Source organism: Berghia stephanieae, chromosome 1 (genome assembly GCF_034508935.2).
Source record: "Berghia stephanieae isolate SIO BIC M18660-M18661 chromosome 1, UCSD_Bste_1.3, whole genome shotgun sequence".
NCBI lineage: Eukaryota > Metazoa > Mollusca > Gastropoda > Nudibranchia > Aeolidiidae > Berghia > Berghia stephanieae.
The window spans coordinates 11,675,787-11,703,079 of NC_088360.1; the positions used below are offsets into that span (position 1 = coordinate 11,675,787).

The 27,293-nt window shown below is 34.9% G+C and overlaps 2 protein-coding genes across 14 annotated transcripts in view; one reads left to right on the forward strand and one right to left on the reverse strand.

The window, feature by feature from the left end:
- LOC144967910 (apoptosis-stimulating of p53 protein 1-like) overlaps positions 1 to 1,778 on the forward strand; it is a 119,559-nt gene extending 117,781 nt beyond the window's left edge. For all 13 annotated transcript variants that reach the window (XM_078905685.1, XM_078905694.1, XM_078905675.1 and 10 more), the window contains one exon: positions 331 to 1,778. In XM_078905685.1, coding sequence (XP_078761811.1) covers positions 331 to 378 — 48 coding nt within the window. In that variant the 3' untranslated portion in view covers positions 379 to 1,778. The remainder of the gene's footprint in view (positions 1 to 330) is intronic.
- Positions 1,779 to 4,105: 2,327 nt separating this feature from the next.
- LOC144967965 (26S proteasome regulatory subunit 10B) lies at positions 4,106 to 27,293 on the reverse strand. The gene is made up of 12 exons (XM_078905794.1): positions 26,848 to 27,293; positions 21,395 to 21,474; positions 20,819 to 20,858; positions 19,581 to 19,701; positions 15,682 to 15,796; positions 14,686 to 14,835; positions 13,470 to 13,593; positions 10,938 to 10,999; positions 9,602 to 9,722; positions 9,121 to 9,201; positions 7,105 to 7,176; positions 4,106 to 4,404 (listed from the first exon to the last, which is right to left on the reverse strand). Exons 1-12 carry the CDS (start codon positions 26,945 to 26,947, stop codon positions 4,286 to 4,288), a joined length of 1,185 nt encoding a protein of 394 aa, XP_078761920.1. The 5' UTR covers positions 26,948 to 27,293; the 3' UTR covers positions 4,106 to 4,285.

Below are 27,293 nucleotides of genomic sequence, written 5' to 3' on the forward strand. Positions count from 1 at the left end.
CTGTCGTTTGATGGATTATCTATACACCTTCATGTACTACCTAGGCAATGGCATACAATGCGTGCAGAAAGGCGTAATTTTCTTTTATTAGTTTTTATAATATTAGCCCGAATTGCTGAATTGGACCAATCAGAGGTTCCTATATTGATATCAGACTTTAGATGTTAGATGGATTATTTATATTTCTTCATGGGAAACATAAGCAACGGCATTTGACAATGCTGCATGGACTGGCCTAATAATTTTTTTATTTATTTATTTTTTTTTTTGGGGGGGGGGGCGTTGTTTTGTTTTCTAATTTAAAAAAAAATTTATTTATTCTTTCTTCAGCTCTATCCTCGAGTTTTACAACAACCAAGTGAGGTATCAGAATGCTAAAGACTCTTTCATTTTATTGGATTCCAAAATCTGGCACAAGCAGCTCGACATGTTTTATTTAAATATTTATTGAAAACCATTTTTATGTGGTTAGTGTTGTAAAATTTTTGGCCTGAAATTCGTATCCCATTGTTAAAGTTAGAAGATTAAAATTTTAATTGCAAACATTTTTTAGATAGGCACCTGTTTTAGTGAACATGTAGGACGGTAAAAATGAAAATGCAAATCTTCTTGATTATGAATGTCAAAAACTATATTTATAGACAATACCTTTGTTTGTTTTCAAGAAATTCACTTCGTATTTTGCATTTTAATATCAGCTTTCACGTTCATTAGTAATTGAGATGTCAAACATATGACTAGGATATGCCCTATAAGTGTTGCAATTTAAAGTTCTAAATTTAAGTTTGAAAAATGAATACATTACGACTCCTTCTTTCCAACTTTTGTTTCGACTGGAAAGTAAGAAGACTGAAAAGGGCATATTTTTTCAGTTCTTGAAATTCATCATAAATAGGCTTTGCTAAGACTCCATGTGTGTCTTTTTAACTGAACAAATTGTTGTTAATATGTTGTAAATTTGGCAAAGTAAATATTTTAGATTTTAAAGATAATTAATACATATTGACTGTGATCTATTTTATATGACAAAACCAGAAGAATATTTGAATTTGTGTTTTTGCAAACGTTTGTTCTTTCCTAGACTGTAAAAGTATATCAAATTAGGAAAGAATTTCTAAATTTTGTTTAGAACGCATAACTGATATTTCTATGTAAACATTTTGTTATGTTTTTTAAAAAAAATATTTTAAGAGTAAATATTCTGGTCTAAGGATTTCAAACTATTGGAAAAGAAAATAATTCAAACGTTTTATGGAAATTCTGGATCTAAAGTCACTTTAGCCTGGCTGTGCCTTTTTTGTCGTTATTATTTTTCTCAAACGTACACATTTGAATAGTAAATTAACTTTTATTGTTTTTTTAAATTGAGGTATGTGCAAAGCTTTTCTGTCAAGAAAGACGTTGTTGTTAATTTATAGGGCGTAATTGTTTTACCTCCTTTTCACTTTTCAGATATTATTACAGTCATTTATTGCAATGTAACAGTTTTTATTTTATCAACACTATATTGTTATTACCATGTCGTCAATTACCATGTCGTCAAATTATAAATATTTCAATCTGTATAATACTGCAAAATAAATTATTCGTTGCCTACACTATTGTAATGGTAGTCTTCATGCTCCCGTGTGTCAACCATTACTCTTTACACTGTACTTAATAAAACCAATAATGATCATTATACATTTCCACTATGCAGTTTTACATCATTTTTCATTTTTATTTTTACACATCATGTTATTTAAACCCTCATATCATTAAACTGACTTTCGAATCTATATGGTTGTATTTTGTTTCATTTGATTTGTTTAACTCACTCAACCCTAACACCGACTATACCCGTAGTTTACCCAGGTTACCTTTACCCCTTACCTATTTATTACATTTTTATGAGACAAATTATAGGCGTAGTATAAAAGCTAATGTTTTTAGCTTTTACTTGTTAATGGTAGTTGAACAAAACTATCAATGCACATGTAAATTTTTAATAATTTTTTTTCCAATTTTGAAAAGTATCTAAAAAAAACTCTAGGATTGAGTGAGTTAAGAAGACAGAATGCAGAAAAGGGCAAACAAAAGGCTTTCTTGTCTCCTGTCCAAGCCCATTTAAAGCCGTTTTTAGTGGTTACTAATTATTAGCCATCTATTTTTGTCCTGAATGAAACGTGGGGAGTAGGTTGGGGTTACCTGTAGGGTCTTATCTGCTGTCGCATGCTCTGTGGCTTTCTTTCCTTGTATATGAGTGAGGGTGTTTGGTTTCACTCAGATTCTAGTTGAAATGGGGGTCTTCTGTGAGTGATTATATTTTTTTAAACGTAATCATCTTTCTTCATGATTGTATTTAACTTAAGGAACCATCTTAGGAAATCTCTTTTAATGAGGATCATTTGCCATTGCAAATATTTTGTATGGCTGAAGGCCGGGCACAGGGATAGATAGATGGCTGTTGAAACTACCTGTACTTATATCTACTTCCCTCTTTATTAGGAACCTTTGACTTTGACCCAACAGTTACAAGCACTGAAGAACTATTAAAGTCTATCTAGACTGTCTTTTTGTATAAACTACAATCTTCCTTTTCTTAGACACCAGACTTGACAATGTCACAAACTTCATTAATCTTCTTTAACCAATGTCTGGATCCCAGCTGTGATTCTCTGCTGAGTCAAATATTTGTTCAATATCATAAGTTTCCTTGAAAACCTTTTTCTTATTTCAACACTGCCAGAAGTGTGTGTCTAGTTGTCCAGGCTTGACGGGTGGAAAGAGTATCAAAAATGTCTCAGTAGTTTGTTTGCCTTTGGCGTCCTGTTATTTTTCTTCCTGGGTTAGCATTGTTGTCATCATTTTGATTTTTTTAAAAAGTATAATAAAGGAAACCAGCAATCATGGGACTCAACTCAAATGAAACCCTGGAGAGGATCAATTTACATGATTACCTCCCTTGCAGCATCTTTAGGGTTATGTACCTTTTTGTGATGGATGGGGTTAAATGTATCGCTCACTCGACGGTTGCTGCCACAGACTAAAGACCGGTTTCTCTCCTGAAGCTACCCATGGCATGTGCGATATTGAAAATGCGCTTAGGTATATAAATATTTCCGGTTAGTTAACATATTCCTCCAGCAAAAGCATTGCATTACATAAAATGCTAAAGCTTCATGTGATATTTCTGTCGTGTTGTTATGATAAAGCAAATGTGCTCAAACTCAAAACTTGCAGGTAGTTCCAAGCCTATACCATGCTGTTACCAACAAGAAAATCATTTTACACCTGAGTATTGTAAGAAAATTTTGATTAAAGTGCCTTTTACAACCAATCAACTTTGTATCACCTATAACAGGATTTGAACCACTGTAAACAAAAGCCGAGTCTCTTATCAACAGTCCATGAAGTCTCACACGAATCGCCAACACCTGTCATGGAGTTTTTATTTTGGCAGTCCCCTAAAGTTCCCATCACTGAGCATTTTGGGGACTTGTCTCACGTTTTTTGTTTGTTTTTAAGGGTTTTACAACGCTTGCAACACATTCAGGTTATATCAGCGCCAGTAAAAGGAAGAAAATGGGATAGCACCCAAGAAAAAATAAGACAGGGGAACAGGGAGCAAATAGGGAATAGATGTAGATTTTAAGAGTATACCATCAATATACTTAAGTTTGAGATCACCAATGTCTCATCTGGACACAAGCACAAGAGGAATACACTCAAATGATTACATTGTGCATTCAAAATAACAAATATAATTATACATAACATAGACATGATTTACAAGGGAAAAATTGTCATCTCCCAAAACAATAACTAGTAGTATGCATTTGATTGTTTCCCTCCCAGCCAAGCACCAGGACAAAACCAAGTAATCTAATTCCAAGACAAATACAGAAAGCAAATTGGAAAAAAGCTATAAGGGAATAGAAGACACAGGGCCTCCCTGCCCACTATGGGAAGCCAGGAACCCCACCCAGAATGATGTCTCAATAAAGGACGATCACATTGAAGGGGACAACAGAATTAAAGTGATAGAGGCAACACCAAGACCCTCTCTTGCCAAAGAAATTCTTTTTTTCTTTCTGAAATTATAAAAGCTCAGCAACATTGAAAGTGAGATTGAATACAGACCATTTATTAAAAAAAAAAAATCATTTCATTGGAAAATAAATATTCATTCAGAACGAATACAAAACGTAAGAGTAACTGTAAAAGTAAACAAGTAAAATAACAATCCCCTTTCATCCCTCAGGCAATCATGACGATCCACTCAATGAATACGACAGTGCAATGATTAGATTGGCTTGTAATCCAGTTTACTCTCCAACTTCTTGTTATCGGACACTTTCCTTACAGCCTTCATAAAATCCTCTTCAATAACATAGTCTCTTTCAGCTCTGATTGCAAACATACCTGGAAAAGATACAAAGATTTTAAATATATAAATCAACAACAAGTCACAAAACTAGCCAATCTTCACTAATTTTTATTAGAAATAACAAGTATTATATAACCATGCTATGTTCAAACATTTCATTCAATTACCCACAACTAAACAAACAAACAAAAAGGATTTTTTAGATTTGTGTATAAATCTTCACTCAATTCTCAAAATGTTAATTCAATTTGTACAAAAACTTGCAATATCTATTGTCAGGCCTGTAAATGGTTGGTGAAAAAATTGTCAGAACTTTTTGAACACGCGAAACTAGACACAACAGGACAAAAATATGGATTAATTACACAACACAGACATGACACGTCAATTGACTAGTCAAAACATGTCACTTTCCCCAACTTATTTATAATGAGGTCCTTATTTTATGGTACCAAAAAAAAAAATCCCAATTATTTGAGGGCCCTGGTCTGAGAGTTGTAAAATGAAAAGGAAGAGAACAATTCCTACCCTTTTGAAGGATATGTATCTCGTGCTTGACACAGGAAGCTGCGTATCTTCGCTCCTGTTTATTTGTGTTAAATGTTTACGCTGATTCTTTCGTTTATTTGGATTAATTCTTATAAAAGAAGAAGAAGAGGAGGTGGTGCTGTCGTGTGAGAGCTTTCGAAGAAGGATATATATTTCGAAGAAAAATAATTATTTCGCATTATTTTTTTTCCCGTCTCAGTCTCACAACCGGACTGAACCAATAAAATATAGAGAAAAAAATATGAGAACCGGAGAAATGCATGTGTGTCGGTAGCAAAATAGAGAGAAACCTTCCGGTCCGGTTTGACACACTTGTGTGCGTGCGTTATTTACTGACTAGGTGTGTGTTCAATGACTCGCGCGAACTTCGGGACTTAGATAATGTGCTTCGCAACCCTCTCTCGTTGGCAGTGGCACAGTAGCCAGGCAGTGAATACATCCACGTCTAGTGGAGTGTGTTGGTGGCATGAATATATTATAGCTAACTGATAGACATTTTGTTTTGTCTTTGATGCGACAAATATATTAAAAATTTGAAGTCGGCATTTGAAACGGAATAAAATCAGATTTTTTCCTGGAACGAAATAAAAGTCTTTTATGTTCTTATATATTGGTTCTGTTCTTTGACGTTACGAATTTTATTTTTACTAATATTTTTGTTTAAAAAGCACTTATAGAGCAAAATCGTACTGTCGGAAATCCGACAATAGACGGAAGATTTACAGGCCTGTATTGTAGCAGATGTGAAGAAGTAGTCCTGGACTCAAAAAAAAAAAAGACAAATTAGGTCCAGACACGTATTAGAGTCAGAGGCACTGCTGCACTGTGACCTGGAAGGTCCTGGGTTCAAGCCCCATTCAAGCACTTTCATTTTTTTCCTTGGGCAAGATTATTAACCCCCAATTTGTTTGTTGTTGCTTTAGGTCTCTTCCAACACAATTGAGGTTATATGAGAGACCGCTGAAACAAAAAAACAAGCAATCTAACAAAAATAGTACAAATGTCAATCAAAATCATAACCTAAAGATATCATAAGCTAAATTATAAATAACCAAGAACAAACAGGCAGAGGATTTACAGGGAAAAAAATATCCCCTGTCAAAAATACAATCACAAACCAAAGAAGCAGGATAGGCTAGTAAAGAGAAGAAGAAACGACATCACTATCGGATCGTACACCCATGCGAACATCATAGGTATATGATTCAAGGGTGATGCTCCCATCCAACCACCCGTAACCCCCAATTTGCTCACTTGGACAACATAGGTGATTCCTGTTGACATCAGACATCTTGTTTGATGAATTATCTATATTCATTCGTGTAATGCTGAGGCAACAATATCTTATGATGTCATGGCAGAAGGGCATAATTTTCATATTATAATGAAGCCAACAACACGGTACAAGTGCAAGGGGTCGTAAAAGAATGTGAGAAACAATGAAAAATTGAAACATTTTTTATTCTTTCCCAAATTATAGGAAGAATAGCCTGGTATTTGTAACTGACTTAAAACCAATAAGAATTATATCCGTCATAATGGATTATGAATTTCCATATTAAAAAAAAATATGTTTTGTTTTTGTTTTTAAGGGTTTTACGGCGCTTGCAACACATTTAGGTTATATCAGCGCCAGTAAAAAGGAAGAAAATGGGACAGTAAAAAGTTCTAGAATTGCAATTAAAGCACCCAAGAAAAAGTAAGACATAGGGGAGCATACCACCAGTGTACTTAGTTTTAGATCACCTATAAGTCTCATCCAGACACAAGCACAAAAATCCAACAAAGAGGAACACACTCAAATGCTTACATTATACATTCAAAATAAAAATAATAATACATAACAGAGAGATGATTTACAAGGAAAAAAATATCATCTCCCAAAACAATAACTATGCATTTGACTGTTTCCCTCCCAGCCAGGACTCCGACCAGGGCCAGGAAAAAACCAAGTAATCTCATTCCAAGACAAAGGCAGAAAACATTTTGGAAAACAGATATAAGGGTATAGAAGACACAGTATGTACCTCCCTGCCCACTATGGGAGGTAGGAACCCCACCCAGAATAAAAACTACATCAATCATAATAAGCTATGGATTACGTTTGAACACTTGAAAAATGCCAGAGGTAATGAGTCCAAAAAAAGATGGGAGAAAACAATTGTTAAAACAAGAGTAACTCTAACCTGCTTCAGTACAAACATTCCTAAGATCTGCTCCATTGAAATCTTCTGACAGTTTGACCACACCCTCCCAATCTGAAAAAAATTCATCAATTGAAGGAAATTTTGATCATAAACAAAAATATTGTTTTGTATTTATAAAACGATTATTGTGAAAAGGGAGAAAAAAAAAATGATGGTGACAATCTTGCTGATGACACATTTCAACCCTCAGTACTGAAATTTTAGATTAAACGTGACCCATCACTTCAAATCGGTATTATGTCAGGGTGATTTAGATGCTGAAAATTGAATTTATGACTTTATGACCAAAAGTATGAGACTTATTCTATTTACTCATGCAGCTATGTTGTCTAGTGGTATAACACTCGCCTTCGGATCAGAAGGAATTGAGTTTGAGTCCCACTCTGAGCAGCGCATAATTGAGTCCTTGGAAAAGACTTTTGAATACATTCTCCAACTTTACTCAGATGTAAAATGAGTACCTGGCTGTTGTCTCTGTCGAAAAAAAATGTGTTATATCGCCTAACATGTCTGGCCCTAAATTTTAAGTGATGCTGTTGGTTGGGGACTTGTAAAGAGCTTTTTGTGGATATTGCACTAATAAAAGCTCCATTGTTTTTTTTTTAGAAAGAAAAAAAACAGCAAAAATAAAATAATAAAACAAAACAAAACTTCATCTTTCAGATCATCTTAAATTTAAATTCACTTTTTCATCTGTATTTTACTCTGACATAATACTAGATTTAAATCGTGGGTCATATATGTGCTTCAAGGTCAAAAGATAAACATGTAGACCTGTAAATGAGCTCTATAAAAATTGACTGAAACTCTTCGTAATTCGTCGTAGCGGTAAAATCCAAAGAATCAAAATGAAAGGTAAACAGCAAGTTCAAAGCAATGGCAGAAAACTAATTTGCGCGGGAATTAATTAGGCTACTGACCATTGTTCCTTATAATTAGGTACCCAATCAGTGAAGAAACTTAGAAACGGTCAACCAGTTTGTTCACAACATGAGGCAATCGAGATGTGCTTGTAGCAATAATTTAACTTTCGATTTGAAGGTGTCTACATAACGAACTTCCGGTGTTCGAATTTTTCTTTTCATACTTTTCCTGTCCTTCAAGTAAATGTGGTCAATTTTGGCTTAGACGAAACAGTGAAATTTATCGCTCGGCGGCTCAGTTAAAATTGGCTACGACATGTTTGGAAAGTGAAAAAATAATTTCACGAAGGCTGTGTGAAAATACACTGGGGTGTGTTCAGACACTGCAATTCTAAAAAGTGTCGCTGAGCCTTGGCAATATATCCATCGTTAATATAAACGGCCCATGAGCTAATTAACGTTACAGCCGTTCGACTACGATTCATGAATTCTTTCTTTATTCAATTCTTTCTTCCCTTTTTTAAAAATATTTGAATTTGACAAAGTGACTGATTTCAGTTAGTTGACTGAGAATTTACAGGTCTAAACATGTCTTAACGTTTGTATCATTGAAGCAATTGTTAATTCCTGACTGAATGAGACCATTTGAATAGATGTGACTCATAACTTTCAGAATTCAGTCTTACGCTTGACTTGCTACATCCACCTCAAGTGATTGATATTTGAGGAGCGCTAGAACAAAATAATAATTTAGCAAATGACTTCCAGTGTAAAAATTAAATATGGTTCGATATTTCCCTATATTTAAAAAATTTTAAAAAGATATAAAATGAGGAAAAGAGGCACTTTGCAGTATGGTTTACTTTTCTCCTATTCCTCTCATTCTCTTTCAATATCTGCATGTTCCACTGTCTCTTTAATACTCATGCCATTCCCTCTTCAGATAGCTTTTATATTCTGGTTTGTTCCTTGTTTATCACACAAAAAAAAATTATATATCAATGACAAGATTATTCTTAAATACAGAAGAAGAAAAAACCCATTGTCGAAATCATTTGATTTTCAATTCAATATCAAACCTCGAACTAGTGTCACATACAATATTTGTCCTGACACACCATTTGTTACCTACCTATCTCTCCATGTTTTGCAATGGGATTGGCGTGAATTTTTAAAATTTCTAATCTGGCTTGCTCGTTTGGTAAAGAAATTTCTGAAAGAAAAAAAAAAAGGACATTTTTCTTAAAACTCTTTTGCCACTGCATGCAAGAATAGCTTTTCAAAGTTTTATGAAATAAAAAGCTTGTTAGCATAATAATCTGTATGCACTAGGAGGTCCACTTCAAAATGACTCAGTAAAATCAAAAATAATAATAATAATAATAATAATAATAATAATAATAATAATAATAATAATAATAATAATAATAATAATAATAATAATAATAATAATAATAATAATTTTTCTTTATAAAAAGAAAGGAAGGAAGAAAAGAAAATAGAAAAAAAAGATCAGCTACATGACCAGTTATTCAGATCAATAATTGATTAACAATTATTGTTTCATGCAAGAATTATTTTAACAAAACGAAGTCAATTCATGAGAATCTCACCAATTTTCCTATCAAGACGACCAGGTCTAAGCAAGGCAGGGTCAAGTGTGTCGGGCCTGTTTGTAGCCATGATCATTTTAACTTGACCCAGTGCATCAAAACCATCCATCTGATTCAACAACTGGAAGAAAATAGTATAACAAAATGTATGTATGAGTTGCATTGCACATTAGTACGGCACCTATAAGGTGCTATGCTACATCAGCATAAAAGTGTCACGGTCACAGGGAATTCACATATCGGAACCAAGCACATCTGTTGCTGGCTAGACCCACAATTTTGTCAATGGGCATAGAATCCAGCCCATGTAGTAGAGTGCCTGCTGGTCTAGTTTACGAGATCTTCAAGTAGGTAATAAAAGTTCAACGCAGGAGGCGGTCTGCGTCCATGCGTAAGATATGCACTGCAAAGCGGAGCCTGCGTCTCATCACTGTAGTTACCAGGTTGAATTTGGGACATTTTGCGGTCTCTCTGTAGTCCTCTCCCGTAATGATGGTAAGGCATCGGCTGTTGAAGCCATTCACAGTTTTGGTTACACCCTCTGTAAGTCGGCAAGCCTCGCAACCATGTGTGAAGACAGAGCAGACACTAGAGGTATACAACTTGATTTTCTTTCCGAAGGACAGACGGTGATCGGACCACATATGGGATAGAGAGTTGAATATTGCTATAAGTAAAACAAAATAATTATAAATCAATACCGCCCATAAATTTTAAGTTATGGAGATTATTGCAGATTTTGTTTTTAACACGAGCATGTATATAGTGCAATATTCACTAAACGTGTTCAAAATGCTTTACAAGGGGTCCCTAGCCAGCCGCAACACGTAAAATGTAGGATTGAGAAATGATGCCTGTTGGGCAACATTTCATTTTATTTTATTTTTCTGGCAGGGTCAACAGTGTTAACAGCCAGCGTTCAATGAGGGAATGTGAGTTGAGAGTCCTTTCCAAGGACTCAACTATGAAACGCTCAGAGTGGGAATTGAACCCTGGACCTTCTGATCCAAAGGCAAATGTCAATACAGATACAAAAACATGAAAAAAAAAAAAAAAGAAGTGAATGCGCATTGTATGACGAACTGTTTGAGACCCAGCCTCTGATATTTTAGAAATATATTTCTTATTATTTTGTTTGTTTTATGAGGTAGTGCATTACACACTCTTACAAGTATTCATCTAAAAGTTCCATATTTCCAAATATTGTTAACAATCAAATTAAGTCAAGTATTGTAACACGAAGTATTTAAAATAAGGTTGATACTGCTGAAATGGACAGAAATTATTTGCCAAAACAGTAACTTGTTTGCTTAACACATTATTGATTTTGCCCTACCTCCATTAGTGTTCTCTGGATTTCTCTGTCAGCGGAGGTACCCTCTGAAAATCTTCTCCCACCTGTTAACAAAAATATATAAGAGCCAAGGTCAAAAGGTGCCCGCCTGATACCAGTGTTAAGAAAATTTGATTTTTACTTAATTATGGGCTGTTTTCATTGGGTTAATGCTTGTAATCAATTGATAATATGAAGAAGAGATAAAATTAGATAGCTCAACATACTCTGTTCAACAGAATATGAAATAAACAACTGGAAAGTCAAATTTGAATGCTGTTTGGCATGTGCTTAAAACGAGGTCAACGCATCACCTTTTTAGAAATCATGTAGAAATTAAATGTGATGTTTTAGCTCACGTGATTTAAATTTGACTAATAGTATGAAGTCAAAATTTACTTTTAAACGCAATTGCAGTATATTACATATCTGATTAAGTTTCATATAGAGTTCTTAAAAAGTTGGTGTTGCTTGTGACCTGTGGTGTCATCAAACACAGCACAATACTAAGACTCGACACGAAACTTTAAAGCTCGTTTTTAATGTTTATAAAATCTTTTATTATGAGAAAAAAGGATAGATTTACTATCTGAATTCAAATCTTGGAGTAAATGTATACCGTTTTGCCGATATTGAGGTTTATTGGTTTTGGTGTCATTTGTCACAAGCAACACGGCATGTGTGAACACGTGGAAGTTTGTTTCGTTAAATGGCGATTCGCAATTTTGATCCACCCTTCTTACCAGTCTTTGAAGTGCAGCACTTTCATTTGCCTTTTCAGCGTGGCTCCAGGCAGAAAAGGTAAGTTGAACTTTGGTGTCATCGCTATTTTACATTGTCACAAGCAACACTTGATATTGGATATTACAAAGTGCCACCAAAAAATTATGTTTTCAGCTGTTATTCTATTTACAAATATGATATTATGACATCTCACATAAGACTGATTTTGACACAATTAATTATTTCCTTGTAATTCTAATTTTTTATGTTTCAGGGTTGTATCAATCAAGAAAAAGACAAAACTCAAGCTTTTGACGAATCCAGATAAAAGAAGGGTTGTCAAGAAATTTGATTTGATTTACTATTAACACACTAAATTACTACAAACTAGCAGATTTGAGCAGTAGGACGGATGTTACGGTATGGTTACATGAATTCATTACCATGGCTGATATTTATCTAGTGTTTGGTTGACTTCTGGTACTTTTTGTGACCATTGGTGTCATTGGTTAAAATGTCACAGGTGACACTTAAGTTTGAAGTTTCTAATGTATTTCTGTTTTCATGTTCTTCAAAGCTTGAAATGTCATTGAATTACATTTTAACAGGCTATATTACATGTGTTCAGTTGCTATTCTTGATTTATTGAGGCAAAATTGCGTTCTAGAGCCGATTTTGACCAAAGTAATAGCAACAATGGTATTACTAATATCTAAGCATATTTCCAATTTGCTAGTATTTAGTCTCTTAAAATATTATCGAATTTCATTTTAGAGTAGGTTATTGTGCTTTTTTGACTGAAAATAATGATGTATTATGGACGAAAGTGTGATTTGGTGTTGCTTGTGACATAAGAAATGGTGTCACCGGTCTTATGTCACAAGTCACATTCAGATGCTCTAATTTCCATGTATATTTCTATTTTTGAAGTCTTTGGTTTCTGAAATATTATTAAATTCCATATTTAACTGTGGTTATTACACTGGTTTGACTGAAATTAATGATTTATTGTCGAAATTGCAATTTGGTATTGCTTGTGACATAAGTAATGGTGTCATCGGTCTAATGTCACAAGTGACACAATGTCGCTAAATAAGATATGCTTTGGTCACATTATTTCCCAACATTTTATTCCAAAAGTTTCTGAACATTGCTGGTAATAAGCATATGCAATATTGTTGTTGTTGTTAATGCACAAACATTTTTATGAAATAATATATTTGCATTCCATGTTGCTTGTGACCGATGACACCAAAAAAGCAACATTTTCTCCAATAGTTAGTATTATTATTGTACTATGATTGTTGTTGATTGTGTCTTTTTGTCTATAACTTACTAAATAAAGTTTGATACTCAACAAAAATAATTTGGTTATTGTGTTTTTTGTCTCATTTTGGTGTCACCGGTCACAGGTGACACCAGCAACCTATAGGTATTGTTGACGATATTATGCTGCGTTAGACCTTAAAGTTATCTAAAGGGCCTTTGATTCATGCTGTACAGGGTTTTTGCTACACATATAGAAACATGGATGGACTATTATGTCACTTTTATTTTGAGAAAAAAAATTGGCACCTTTTGACCTTGGCTCATAAATAAAAATTTTAAACTAAAAAAAAATGATTCTAATCATTTTAAACAAATCTAGTGTTTTAATCAGTCAATTAATTGGTTTTCAGGGAAGATACTGAGGTATTTTAAACCAAAGAAATTAAATCGTCATGATATATGTCAAAAAATGTGACGACAGCAATTTGAATACAATATAAAATAGAATAGATATAAAGGCAAATCACAACATGTATGACTTACCAATGGCATCAATCTCATCCATAAAGATGATACACGGTTCATGATCTCTTGCAAATGCAAACATCTCTCGAATAAGACGAGCACTCTCCCCGATGTATTTATCAACAATAGCACTTGATACGACCTACATGTGAAATGGAGAGAAAGTTGAATTAAAAAGACGAAATAATTGACTTAACATTTTACATAAACAGACACAGATTTCTTTGCAGTGGGGGTGTGATTCTTTTGCTCAAAGGCACCCTATACAATTCACAGAGGTATGGTTCTCAAGTGTAACCAAAACGTACTGGTTTTCCACCCACCATGCCTTGTAGTCTTGAGCTATTCATGCGACCCTAACTTATAAGGCACTAGTCTTCCAGCAACCCATTTTAGTAAATGTCACTAAAAGAAAAAGTGCCATTTAAAACTTGTATAGGAAAATGATAAAGTGGGTTTAGTTTAGTTGTTTATCTATTCTTATTTTTTTATTTCATATAACATTTCATCTCAGAGGCTCACAGATTAGAGGATGGTACAGGGAAATTGGGCTAGAAAGTCATAAAGTTAGCAGACTGGAAGACATTTTTTTTTTAGATCTACAAACTGAGAGGCCATTTTACAATGGCAAAAGGCCAATAGAACATAATTGTAAGTTTTAGAGAGTCCTGATAGCTCAGTTGGTAGAGCACTCGTTTCACATGCAAAGGGACCAAGATCAATCCCAGGTGCGGCTGAGATTTATTTTTAAGACCCTGCTGTCCATCCAGCAGTAAATGGGTCTGGAGGACTTTTCTTTTGTAAGTTTTAAAAAGGCCCAGCACATCTAGTTTGTTATTGATATTCTCCATCCAACCAGAAAACTTGGCATCCCTGTCGCATTGGCTGATTAATAAAGATCAGAAGATCAGTACCTCAATTCCTCCAATTTTGGATCAATGTTAAAATAACAAAAGTTTACAGATTACACCCCCCCCCCCCCCTCCCCTCCACTACCATACGACTAGCATTGACTGGGTGGCTGATTATAACTAGGGGGCTTGAGGAAAGTACTTTGCAACAGATAAACATCCTATCCAGATCAGACTACAGTAGTTGTCTCTTCCACGATTTAATTCCAGCTCCATGGGTTGTTGACTCGAAGAGAGAACTACTAAACAGTGGATCAAATCTATCAACGCATGAAATCCTGTTTCAATCAACTGCTGTTATTTAATATTTGAATGCCGCCTACCTTGAGGAAATTACAATCCAACTGACTGGCTACAGCCCTAGCCAGCAAAGTTTTTCCAGTTCCTGGGGGTCCATACAGCAGGCAGCCCTTGGGGGGTGTGATGCCAACTCGTTGGAACAACTCAGGGTTCAACAATGGTAGTTCAATTACCTGTAAAAGAAAATATCATATGTATTACAAAACATTCAAAATTCAAAATCTAAAACATAACCCCATCCAGATTATTTTAATATGGGGCAAAAAAACGAAGATGAAACCAAATCCTATATCAGTCAATCTTCGAAACATGCAACTAAAATCATTTAGGTAAGCAAGATTTTCTTGAATTGCCAAATTATTCCAACAAAATTATTATTGTTTAAAAATTTTAACTTTTTCGTTTCCATCAACAAGGGAGAATTTGCCATTCTTCTTCTTCTTCTAGGTTCCATGCCTGGTCCAGGCTTCGGATACTGCATGAATTATCTCTCTCCATTCCTCCCTGTCTCTTGCCTTTTCAAACAGCTCTTGGATTGTTAGGCTGGTGAAGCCCTTCAGTTGGCCGTTAGGCTATACTAAAGGAAAGACAAATATCCAGGACATCTGCAACAGTGCCACGCCACAAAGAAGCTAGGGTGAGTGGCTCACAGCCATCCTGCACAACTTAGCACCTTTAGTGTACAAAGCGAAGACTATTCCACTGTGCCACTCTTCACTTAACAGTAAAAGAAACTCATCTCATGGTGTCAACAGAAAATTTTAGTTTTAGCAAGAAAAAGTGAAAGGATGCCAGTTGGGAAATAAGATATTTCTTCATAACAATTTAAGAAACACCAGTAAAATAATGCACTATGACATTCTTTAAATTCCATAAGCATCTTAACTTAACTCCTTGTCTTATCATTGCTGTATTGCATCTCAGTGGGATACCTCCCGTCTATTTCAAACAAAAACTATACCTCAATATAAATTTGAGAACAAAATATAGAGCTATAGAGATGCTAAAGAACAGTATACCTCTCTGAGTTCACGGATCTGCTCTCCGAGACCTCCAATCTGGTTGAACGACACATCACCTGGATCCTCCACTGACATGTTGTACACCAATGGATCTACCTCCCTTGGCAGGTACCTATAGAACAATGGAAAGTTTCCATGTCAAAATAATCCTATACTTAAAATAAAATATACAATTGTGACCCAAATTCTCAAATCGGTATAACTAATACTAAACATTAGATTTGACTTAAGTTTGTTTTATTTAAAAGATAAATACAAATGGTGCCAGACATCGGTGATCATGGTACGCCATTCATCTCTCTGATCAGATAATGTCAGAAAACTAATATTACTCTTCTCTTTCTTTGTCACCCAGCTGTTCAAACTATTCAAATATCTTTTTCTTGGTCTACCTTTACTCTTTTTACCTTCTATCTTTCCTGTGAGAGCAAGATGTTCAATACATTGATGTCGATTTAGGTGCCCTAAAAATTGCATTTGTCTTTTACTTATTGTACGAATTAATAACCTTTTAGTTTCAGCTTGCTCTAATACTTCTTCATTAGTTTTCTAGAGCAAAAAAACCTGAATATTTCATATTTCTGATCATTCTAATTATCAAGTCACTTCCTGTCATCAGATACAGCCTGACATAATATCACGTAAAAGGAATGAAATTGACGTCACTGTGTTGTTTTTAGATAGCCCTTTTAATGATTAACGTTCAAGATTACATAATACAGTTTTGTGTATTGGTATGTTATATATCCAGTTGTGAGTATTTTACCTAACCGCATAGCATCAATAGAAGCAATGGGTCACACATTAAAATATGAAAAGATTTATTTTGTAAAGGATGAGACAATGATGAAAAAATGAAAGTGTTTCCTCACTTAAATCATGAAAATATAAAAACTAACAGCAAATGCATTAGCAACGCTTAAGTGTTAGCAACACTCTCTGATCCTTTTAACTGACAGTTACAGTGATGATAATGGCAATTTGTCAAAAAGGAGGAAAATATATCAGTCCTTCAGTCAAACTCAAACAAAATCATAACATAAAATATCATAGTTTCTTATATTATATTACCGCTTCTAGTATAGTAGAGATGTAACTTACTCTATGTAACTGTCATTTCCTTAAAACAATTTATTTTTAAATGCCTTCTTCTTCTTCTTCTTCTTCTTCGTTCCTCTGATGGACATCTATGGCTGCAGTCCGATATCTGCTATGAAGTCTGTGGTCCGCTTTAGGTCCTCAGCCTCGCCATAGAGCTTTGTGTTGAGTGTTGTAGGGGTGACCCAGTGGTTCGAACGTTGCACGTTGTATAATGGGCAATCCATAAGCACATGTAAAGTGGTTTCATGGTCGGTTCCACATGGGCAATAAGGGGTTGTTCCAATACCTAGCTTTGTAAACATATGTCCTCTTAGTCTATTGTGTCCTGTTCGGAGGCGGAATAGAGTGACTTGGCTACTTCGCTGAATGGCATGGATTGGATCCTGCTTGTTGTGTTCCAGGTGTGTGTCATTCCTTTCTTTGTCTATTTTTAACTTTATTATTTTCTTTTGCTGATGGTAAGTGATTGACGACTTCGGTTGTTCCTTTTGGGCTCCTTCTTTGGCCAGTTGATCGGCAATTTCATTTCCATATATACCTACATGACTTGGAATCCACTGCAGCACAATTTTTCCTGTTTTATCAGATAAGCCCTCAAGGGCCTCCACAGTGTGTGCGGCTTCAGAGTCCTGGTAATTTTCAATAGACCGGAGAGCATCATCAGAGTCTGTCAAGTAAACCACATTTTTCCCGTATAGTCTGTGATCTCTGGATAGTTCTTTTGTTGCATTGAGGATGGCTTTTTCTTCAGTTTTAGTACTTGTGCACATTGAACCCACTGATACAGATATTTTTGTTTCTGTTTTATCTGTCCAGTGTATGAGTGCACCAGCACCTCCATTCATGAGGGGGCCGGAAACTGAGCCATCTGTATAAACTCTTATCCAGTTGGTCATTGGGTACTTTTTATCGATCATCTTTAGGGTTTGAGCATTGTCATTATTGCTTCGAATGTTTTTCTTGTTGATGGTTATGGATTTTTGTTTCTTTTTCCACGGTGGTGGTTTGAGATTTGGGACATTGATTTGGGCAATATCTTCCTTTGGTGTCACTTTATATTTGCTCTCTAGTTTTTGTCCCAAGGCGATGAAGTTTTCCCTTTTGAGTCGATTCTCTTTCTTTTCCATTGTACTTGGATGCAGTGGTTGGGATTCCATGAATTTTATCTTTGAGAATTGTGTCATTATTTTTAAATTTCGTTGTTCTTTGAGAGGTTTTATTCCTGTGTGGGTTTCCATCTTGTGAATTGGTGTTGTTTTCATTGCTCCAGTGATCACGCGTAGGCATTGGTTTTGGACTTTTTCAACCTTTTGAAATTGAGCCTGTGAGCACGTTCCCCATGCCGATATGGCATAGTCTATTGCAGGTCTTACATATCCAAGATATGTCTTCTTCAGGACTTTTGAGTTTGCTCCCCATTGCGTTCCAGCAATGGGTCACACATTAAAATATGAAAAGATTTATTTTGTAAAGGATGAGACAATGATGAAAAAATGAAAGTGTTTCCTCACTTAAATCATGAAAATATAAAAACTAACAGCAAATGCATTAGCAACGCTTAAGTGTTAGCAACACTCTCTGATCCTTTTAACTGACAGTTACAGTGATGATAATGGCAATTTGTCAAAAAGGAGGAAAATATATCAGTCCTTCAGTCAAACTCAAACAAAATCATAACATAAAATATCATAGTTTCTTATATTATATTACCACTTCTAGTATAGTAGAGATGTAACTTACTCTATGTAACTGTCATTTCCTTAAAACAATTTATTTTTAAATGCCTTCTATTCAAGAGATTTAAAATTAATTTTTGGTCAAAATGTTTGAAAGTATGTTTTCACTTGTATAATCTTTGTTACGCCAAGTGGTTACGGATCTACAAATAAGACTCAAGTATTTTTAATAAATTAAAATTGTTAAACATTGTAAAAACAAAGATAAAAAAGAGTAAACTAAGTTGAGCACATCTTATCATTGTAAGAGATGAATATCATCTCTCTATAACCAGATGGCGTTTATGAAGTTAACATGAAGATTGATAGAAGAATGGTTGAGAGAGATATATGGATAAGGGAAAGACAGAAAGAGAGAAACAAAAAGAGAAAGAGAGAAACAGAAAGAGTGGGAAAGTGAAGAGAGAGAAAGAGAGAGAGAGAGAGAGAGAGAGAGAGAGAGAGAGAGAGAGAGAGAGAGAGAGAGAGAGAGAGAGAGAGAGAGAGTAGTTGATGGGGATTTTTTTTCTAATAAGGGGGAAGTTATAAAAATTATCTCTTTACACGGACCTATAACTGTACTACTCAGGGAGGAATGGAGAGAGATAATTCATGCAGTATCCGAAGCCTGGACCAGGCATGGAACCTAGAAGAAGAAGAGAACTGTACTACCACTCTTGACCTACTTACAAATAAAATCTAGACATTTACCCCCCCCCCCCCCCCCTTCCTTTTCGGCCATCAATTAATTGCCGTGTCTCAATTTTGACATCTGGCGCCAGTTTGTCTAGACAGACGCCATAAAAATGGAAGTGTCACCAAAATTCATGCAACTGATCTCATGTGTCAGAATATGACAAGACATGATGGTGATTTTTTAGGGATCCACCACTTGACCTGAGCTTTTATCAGAGGAAAATGTTTGACACGGCAAAATCAGCGGAAAATTTCTGATCACTTTGGTCTAATAATTACCAACCATACAACACTACTACTATATCACTTCTCTCTATTTCTGGATGAATGACTCCATTGTTAACAATGTGCCACAGAAAGCACAGCAAAGATTCATATACCAACCTCATGATGGTAAGAGTTGTCATGTCTAGAGCCACTCTTGTACCAGACTTGAGTTTTGATTTATCCAGCTGTCGACGACATCCCACCACATAGCGAGGACCATTGGTGGCCTTGACAATGACTGGAATTATTCACAAATTAATATTTTTTTTAAAAAGGTGAAAGTAAAAGATCAAACATGACCACCTCACCGCTCTGGCCGCTATTAAGATTAAGGTTTTTTTTTTTTTTTTAATTTGTGATTATGAATGAATAAATAACAGCAGGGATTTGAAGTCTGAAAAATCAGGTCAATAGTAAAAAAAATTTTAAAAAAAAAAAAAAAAAAAAAGAAAGAAAGAAAGAAAGAAAGAAAAAGAAAGAAAGAAAGAGAAGAGAGAGAGAGAGAGAAGGAGAGGAGAGAGAGCGAGAAGAGAGAGAGAGAGAGAGAGAGAGAGAGAGAGAGAAAGAGAGAGAGAGAAAGAGAGAGAGAGAGAGAAAGAGAGAGAGAGAGAAAGAAAGAGAGAGAGAGAGAGAGAGAGAGAGAGAGAGAGAGATTTTTTTGTCTGTTTGTTCCAACACAATTGAGGTTATATGAGAGACCGCTGAAACAAAAAAACAAGCAATCTAACAAAAATAGTACAAATTTAAATCAAAATCATAACCTAAAGATATCATAAGCTAAATTATAAATAACCAAGAACAAACAGGCAGAAGATTTACAGAAAAAACAAATATCCCCGCTTAGAAAGAATGACTCAACTATAACAAAGAAAGTATTGGACTGGAACCCTCAGGGCAGAAGATCAAGGGGAAGGCCACGAGGAACATGGAGAAGAATTAAAGAAGCTGATATACAGAGAAGTGGTAAGACCTGGAATGAGATAAAAAAGTTGGCTCAGGATAGAGAAGGATGGAAACTGTTTGTCTGTGGCCTATACCCTGACCCAGGGTGAAAAAGGCAATGATGATGATGATGAAAAATACAATCACAAACCAAAGAAGCAGGATAGGCTAGTAAAGAGAAGAAGAAACGACATCACTATCAGATCGTACACCCATGCGAACATCATAGGTATATGATTCAAGGGTGATGCTCCCATCCAACCACCCGCGCGAGCGAGCGAGAGAGAGAGAGAGAGAGAGAGAGAGAGAGAGAGAGAGAGAGAGAGAGAGAGAGAGAGAGAGAGAGAGAGAGAGAGAGAGAGAGAGAGAGAGTTTCTTAACTTTCTCTGACGAATCTATTCAATAATACATACATTTATCTTCTGTGAGCTGTTTTAAAACCTCCCCGACAATCTGAAATGAGGGGGGTGGGGGGAAGGGGATTAGGGTAAAAATATGCATTTCATAAGTCAACTACTTGGTGTTCAAGGTGTCTAGCATAATATAAGTTGCATCTTGTATCCTGCCTTGATTTCTGTCATTTTGATTCACATATTTTCCCAAATGTTTTTTCTATATTCTTACTAGGAACCACTTTCCGGTTTAAGATTACACTATTCATTACTCAATTTTAAAATGGTTTGCTCTACCTCTACTTAAGATTCTATTTGAACAAAACATTTCCAATATAGCTACTCTGATATCCACTAATGCCATTAGGTTTCATTTTAAAGAGTTTTGTTGTGTTTAGAAAAACACAAATTTGATTATATAACAATCTGTTCAACCATCAACTATCAAATGTCATTTAGATCAATTACAATCATGATAAAAAAAATTACATAAATTTTTAATAAATAGAAATTTTAAAAAATAAAAATAAAAATCCAATAAATTTGAATGTCATTCCTTCTCTGCTGGGGGTGAGGGTAAGAGCAAACAAAACCAACCTGTCCCACACTTTGTAAAGCCTTCAAGTCATTTTCAGATTTGTCATACTGTTTGGTTAATTCCTTGAGGTTTTCACGCACTGAAACAGATAATTAATTAGAATAGAATAGACAAACGTCAAAACAATGAGAAATTAGGCAATTATTAACACTGCTTGTGAAAAATAAATGAGATGAAAATAGATAAAATGAAAAAGAAAAGAAAAGAGAAAAGTTAGTGTCACTGTCTATAATTAAAACTATTATGCTTTTAGCGATATTAACAAATCATAGATGATGAAAGAAAGGTAACATTTGATAGAGGTAATGAAGCACACCTTATAATACACTACAAAGCCAGCAAGCTTTTATGACTTAACACCTTGCCCTCTACACACTAGGTTTCATTGATCATTGACATACTTAAAAGCAAGTAAAATGTCTTATGTGTAAATTATATTGGATGTTGAAAGCGTTCAGTGATAATTACAGGAAATTTTCCCTATAGTCGCAACATGTTGCCATTTTGAAATGAAAACCAAGTGAATTTTTTTTCAATAGGCCGTATGTATTCATCATCACAATGGATATTTATTCTTGTCTATATGAAATATCAATGATGCTGACAAGAAGATTCCATTATATTCAGACAATTCTTTTCATTTCAGTAATTGGAATTATCATTCTCTCAAACCACAAAACTTCACAAATCAGTCAATATGATAATCAAGACATGTTTGTGCCTCAATATCATAGAGACATCACACCACTTCTGGAAACAAAAACAGCGGTTGAACATAAAAACAGATCAAAACAGTTTCCAAAGTGTCTAATCATAGGATTTTCAAAGTGTGGTACACATGCCTTACGGACATTCTTGTCACTTCATCCCAACGTAGTTGCTGTTGATGATGAAATCAGTTATTTTACCATAAACTATGATAAAGGAAATGATTGGTACAGAGACCAAATGCCAGAATCAAGGGTGGATCAAATCACTATTGAAAAAACACCATCATACATCCTCAGTGAAACAGCCATAAAGAGAATTTATAAATTTGATGCAAACATGAAAATGATTATCTTAGTGCGGGACCCTTTAATCAGAGTGCAGTCTATGTATGCTAGGGAAAAGGATATCAGCACACATACAATGGGAAAATTTAACTTATCTTTTAATCACTGGATAAATGAGAGGTTGAAGAATAACACATTATATCTCATAGGACAATACGTTGATCATATTAGGAATCTATTTCAGTGGTTTCCCAGGGAAAATGTTTTAATTCTTGATGGAGAACTACTACAAAAACATCCTGTACAAGTGTTAAAAACATGTGAAGAATTCCTTAATATTAAGAAAGTGTTTCAGGACAGTGTTTTTGTGTACAATCGACATAAGGGCTTTTATTGTTTAAATACATCTCAAATAAAATTCCCAAAACTTCTTATGAAGGCAAACAAACTTAAGCAATCAGGCTGCTTTACAGATAGCAAAGGTCGGAGTCACCCAGAGATCAGTTACCTGAACAAAATGAAACTGGCTAAAATTTATCATTCTCAAAATGAAGATTTATTTCAATTGGTGGGCACCCATTTTAATTGGACAAAACTTTAAGTCATGCTGACTTACTGAAATATGATTTTTAAAAACTTTAATTTCTCAATTACTTGCAATGGTGTTATAGTTATAGGATTGGATTCTTCCTGTCTATGATAGTCTTTTAACTACTAGAAAAACTATATAAAAATTATTGTTTTCATTTTTTTGGGGTTTTTCAATATTTTAAAAATAGAAAACGAATAAGGTTATAAGATGAAAATTATCATAACAGTCTTGAGTATGATGTGTGTAGAATATAATGAATGTTGATTTGAGTAGTTTCAGCAATATCCCAAAAAAGATTGTGGTGTCAAGGCAGTCATTAAAAGTTTTCTTTTTAGCTTTAGACAACACAAGATTCTCGTCGAACCATATCAAGTCAACCCAATCAAAAGGCAAAGTTTGTTGATTTTTTTGATTTTTTTTTTTTTTGTTTTAACGAAAAACAATTTCCTCATTTGCCTTTAAACTTAAATTGGCTGACCTGTCACAGTCTGAGAAACTGGGGAAACCTCTCCAGACAATGAGGATATTAGATAGCACCACTTGACCTCTATGAGTCAAGAGTTCAGATAACTTAAAGTTAAAGGGTCCAATAGTTCAGTTGGAAGAGCATTCATCTCACAAGCAAAGAGACTGGTACAGTTCCAGCCATGGTGCAGTCACCTTTGTGTCATTTTATTAAAACTTAATGAGAGCTCACTTCTAATACATGACCTAAACCCTGCATCCTATACTTATTCCCATGATTGTGTCCCCATTTCACCTGGAAGTAAGTTTATTGAGATGTTGTCCACTCAGATTTTTTCTGACCACAAATAGTCAAATCTATGCAACAGTAAAATTATCCTTACTTTGTATAACTGGTCCGCCAATTGTGTAATCCTTTAATTATTTTTGTGTACTAATGATGGATTCACTTCAACTGCTGTACTTGTGAAGTGAAACAGATTCTTAATTCTAGCTTTAGTTTCCTGTCTTACATTTGATATTCATGGTAGGGATTGTTTGAAGAACTAGAAGTTTTGCACTTTGGCATCCTGAGGTCAAGTCCATACAAAATTTCAATGTAAGACAAAACATAGGACTCTCCATAAACTATTGGCGTGCAACAAGTGAAAATGGTTTGATTAAAACATGAGCTGTGAACACAGGTTTACCTAAACAATCATAGTATAGTGGTGACTGCTTAAATGCTGAATGCCAACTAATTTGGTAAAAGTAAAAATAAAAGTAAAAGGGAATAATTTCTCTTTAAAATATCATCACCAAACCCGAAGCAAATTTTGGCTAATTGTAGACAAGTTTGGCCCAAAAAATTTCAAAAATAAATTAATAAATAAAACAGAATTTCATTGTGTACAGCATATATGGTAAAAAAAAAAAAAGACTAATCTCTAATTTGAGACAGTCTTGACATCAAATAAAAACAAAGCGCCACTTTCCTGTTTTATTCAATTCAGACTTTGGCCACCCTTACTCTTTCCGCCAGTCCCATTCTAAGTCCACGAAAATTCTTTCTCTCTCTCCCCTCCCCCCTCTCTCTCTCTCTCTCTACTTGAACTTTATGAAATAAAAATGTTGTTACATATGACCAGCTGGGAAAACAAATCAAGCATTATGGAGTGCATTTGTGTGTATTAAATGTTGGCAAGCCAAAAAACTCACTTTTTCGACAAGTTTAAAAAATTAATTAGACTTGGAAAATAGCAGTTAGAAAACTGCCGTTGAACATAAAAATTGAAAGAAAAAATTTATAAAGAGTTGATTCCTTTCAATTAATCAAGTTGTGAATTTTCAAAGGAAATTTCCTCCAGGCTTGTATAAAATTTCAATGGCTAATTTCGTCTTCAAAACCACTCAGTTTGCCAAAATTTTGCTTCAAGCGTTTGTTTGAGCAGTCAAAGCAGTCCACTTGTAAAAGTTATTTTAGGTGGTAAACAACTGGAAAGAAAATTGACTAAAGACAGTCGGCAAATCCGTCCACATTTCATTCAGCATATCATGGATGATTTTGTCTGCATCACACACAAGTGGTTAAGTGAAATTGTTTTATTAAAAATTTTACCCAAACTAAGCTTTCACATTTCCAATGGCTAATTGGCACCTATCTAGAAGCTGGAATCCCATACCTGCCAACCCTTCCGCTTTTGGCGGAATCATTCCTATTTTCACTCTTCCTTTTTGTACTATTCCGCCATTGTCTCTAAAATTCCGATTTTCCAAAAAATGATGATAATGGTAAGAATAAAAAAGAGTGAAGAGAGAGAGAGAGAGAGAGAGAGAGAGAGAGAGAGAGAGAGAGAGAGAGAGAGAGAGAGAGAGAGAGAGAGAGAGAGAGAGAGAGGGGGGGGTGTTTATTGAAAGGGTGAAATTCCTATTTTTTTTCTCAAATTCCTATTTTTAGGCGTTCTGATTCCACTTTTGGAATGAGAAGGGTTGGCAGGTCTGGAATCCAGACTACCTTCTAGTATTAGTCATACTTCTACTTCTACTCGTGTGTAATAAACGCCGTGACTGTCAGAACCCAGTAATTCTGACTGTGAGACTACATACTTGGGATGGGTCCAAATAGCCGACTCTATGTATCATGGAATAAATCTATAAAATCATGAAATAAACAATAAAATAACTTGAAGTTGAAGTGGGTAGAATGGGATAGGATAAGAGTAAGAGTATTGGTGAAATAAAGGAGACGAAATGAATATTTCCCCGAATGCTCGGAGAAATAAACTTAAACTCTATTTCTCCTAACAGTTTCCATTTTCCGTTCGAGAGAAAATTGAAGATCGGAAAAAGAAATTAAAATGAAAACTGAAAACAAAACATAAAATAAAAATGCTTTTTGTGTTGGACAGCTTACAACTTGTAATCTCTGTCTTCAAATAAACAAACAATTAATAAAGATGAAGGAATATTCAGGAAAATAAAGTTCAGCATTAGTTGGCCGAGAATTTGAGAATTAGAGATCAACTTTATTTCTTCGACCATTCTGAGAAATAGAAATCATTTTCAGCTAGCCATTTTTATGAGTAGTCCTACCCCCAACCAATTTAGCAAAATGTATTGGACAGCTGACAACTTGCAATCTCTCTTCTGTCTTTTCTGAACAACAACAAAACAAATAAACAAACAATAATAAAGATGAAGAAAAAACTCACCACCTCAACCAAATCAAAGGCTATTTGGATTAGTGGAGTCTAACCTTATTTTACAGAGTAAATTTGGGAAAATAGAGTTCAGCATTAGTTTGCATTTGAGAATTTGAATTAGAGTTCCAAGTTTATTTCCCCGAGCGTTCAGAGCACGGTGTTAATTATAAGAGAAATATAGGTCAAGTTTATTTCCCGAGAGAAACAGAACCAGCCTAAAAGAAATTGGTTCATTCAATACAGAATTGTAATGAAAAACTCTCGTGTGAATGTCCCATCAGTCACCATGAATTGCCCTGTAGTCTGTAGTTGTAGTGTAGAGTAATTCCAATGGGGGAGGAGGGAGGAAAGAAGAAGAAGAAGAAGAAGAAGAAGAAGAAGAAGAAGAAGAAGAAGAAGAAGAAGAAGAAGAAGAAGAAGAAGAAGAAGAAGAAGAAGAAGAAGAAGAAGAAGAAGAAGAAGAAGGAGGAGGAGGAGGCCCCAGAGGATGACATGGTGGTGATTTATTTTGGGAGTGAATGTGATGATGGTGATGATGACGACGATGCAAAATTATATAAAGAATTTAAAGATTAAAGAGAGGCAGAGTGAGTGAGTAGTGTGAGTGTGAGTGAGGATGAGGAGGAGGAGTCTCAATCAGCAGTTGGAAATGGAAGTGGAAAAAGTACATTGCTGTATTAATATTGAGTACAATCCAACATTAGATTTTAAAGACTTACTCTCTTTGAGACGAGCCTCAAGCTCTTTGTGCTCTAGAAGCTTTTTACGGTAGTCGCCAAGTGCTTTATCTCTTGCATTATCCACAGTAGGGCCAGCCATTTTGTACACAATGACAGAGTAAAATGCTAAAATGAAAGCAACAAAGTGAATACCGGATATGAACTCTGCTAAGTGCTCGTAAAATATATTCTTCGTTTTTGCCCTTGAAGTTCAACCGACAGCTAGAAACGACAGTAAACTTTCGGTTATGCAGTCTCAATTTTAATCCTATTTGTCGTATCATTCAGTTTTCTCATCAAACGGTCTCGTTTCCACTGTAAATATTTGATTCTTGTTGATTTCAATTTATAGCCTACCGCTACACCAGCTGTAAATGCAAATATACATAAAACCGCTACGCCTCTTTCACTAACTGCCATCTTCTTGTCGATTATCGACAAATATC

Excerpts from the sequence above, each read along its gene's own strand:
- LOC144967965 (XM_078905794.1), bottom strand. The coding sequence starts at position 26,947 with ATGGCTGGCCCTACTGTGGATAATGCAAGAGATAAAGCACTTGGCGAC. Across the intron at positions 21,475-26,847 it reads TGAGGCTCGTCTCAAAGAGA|TGCGTGAAAACCTCAAGGAA; the intron begins GTAAGTCTTTAA and ends TATCTGTTTCAG. Across the intron at positions 9,202-9,601 it reads TCGTCTTGATAGGAAAATTG|AAATTTCTTTACCAAACGAG; the intron begins GTGAGATTCTCA and ends TTTTTCTTTCAG.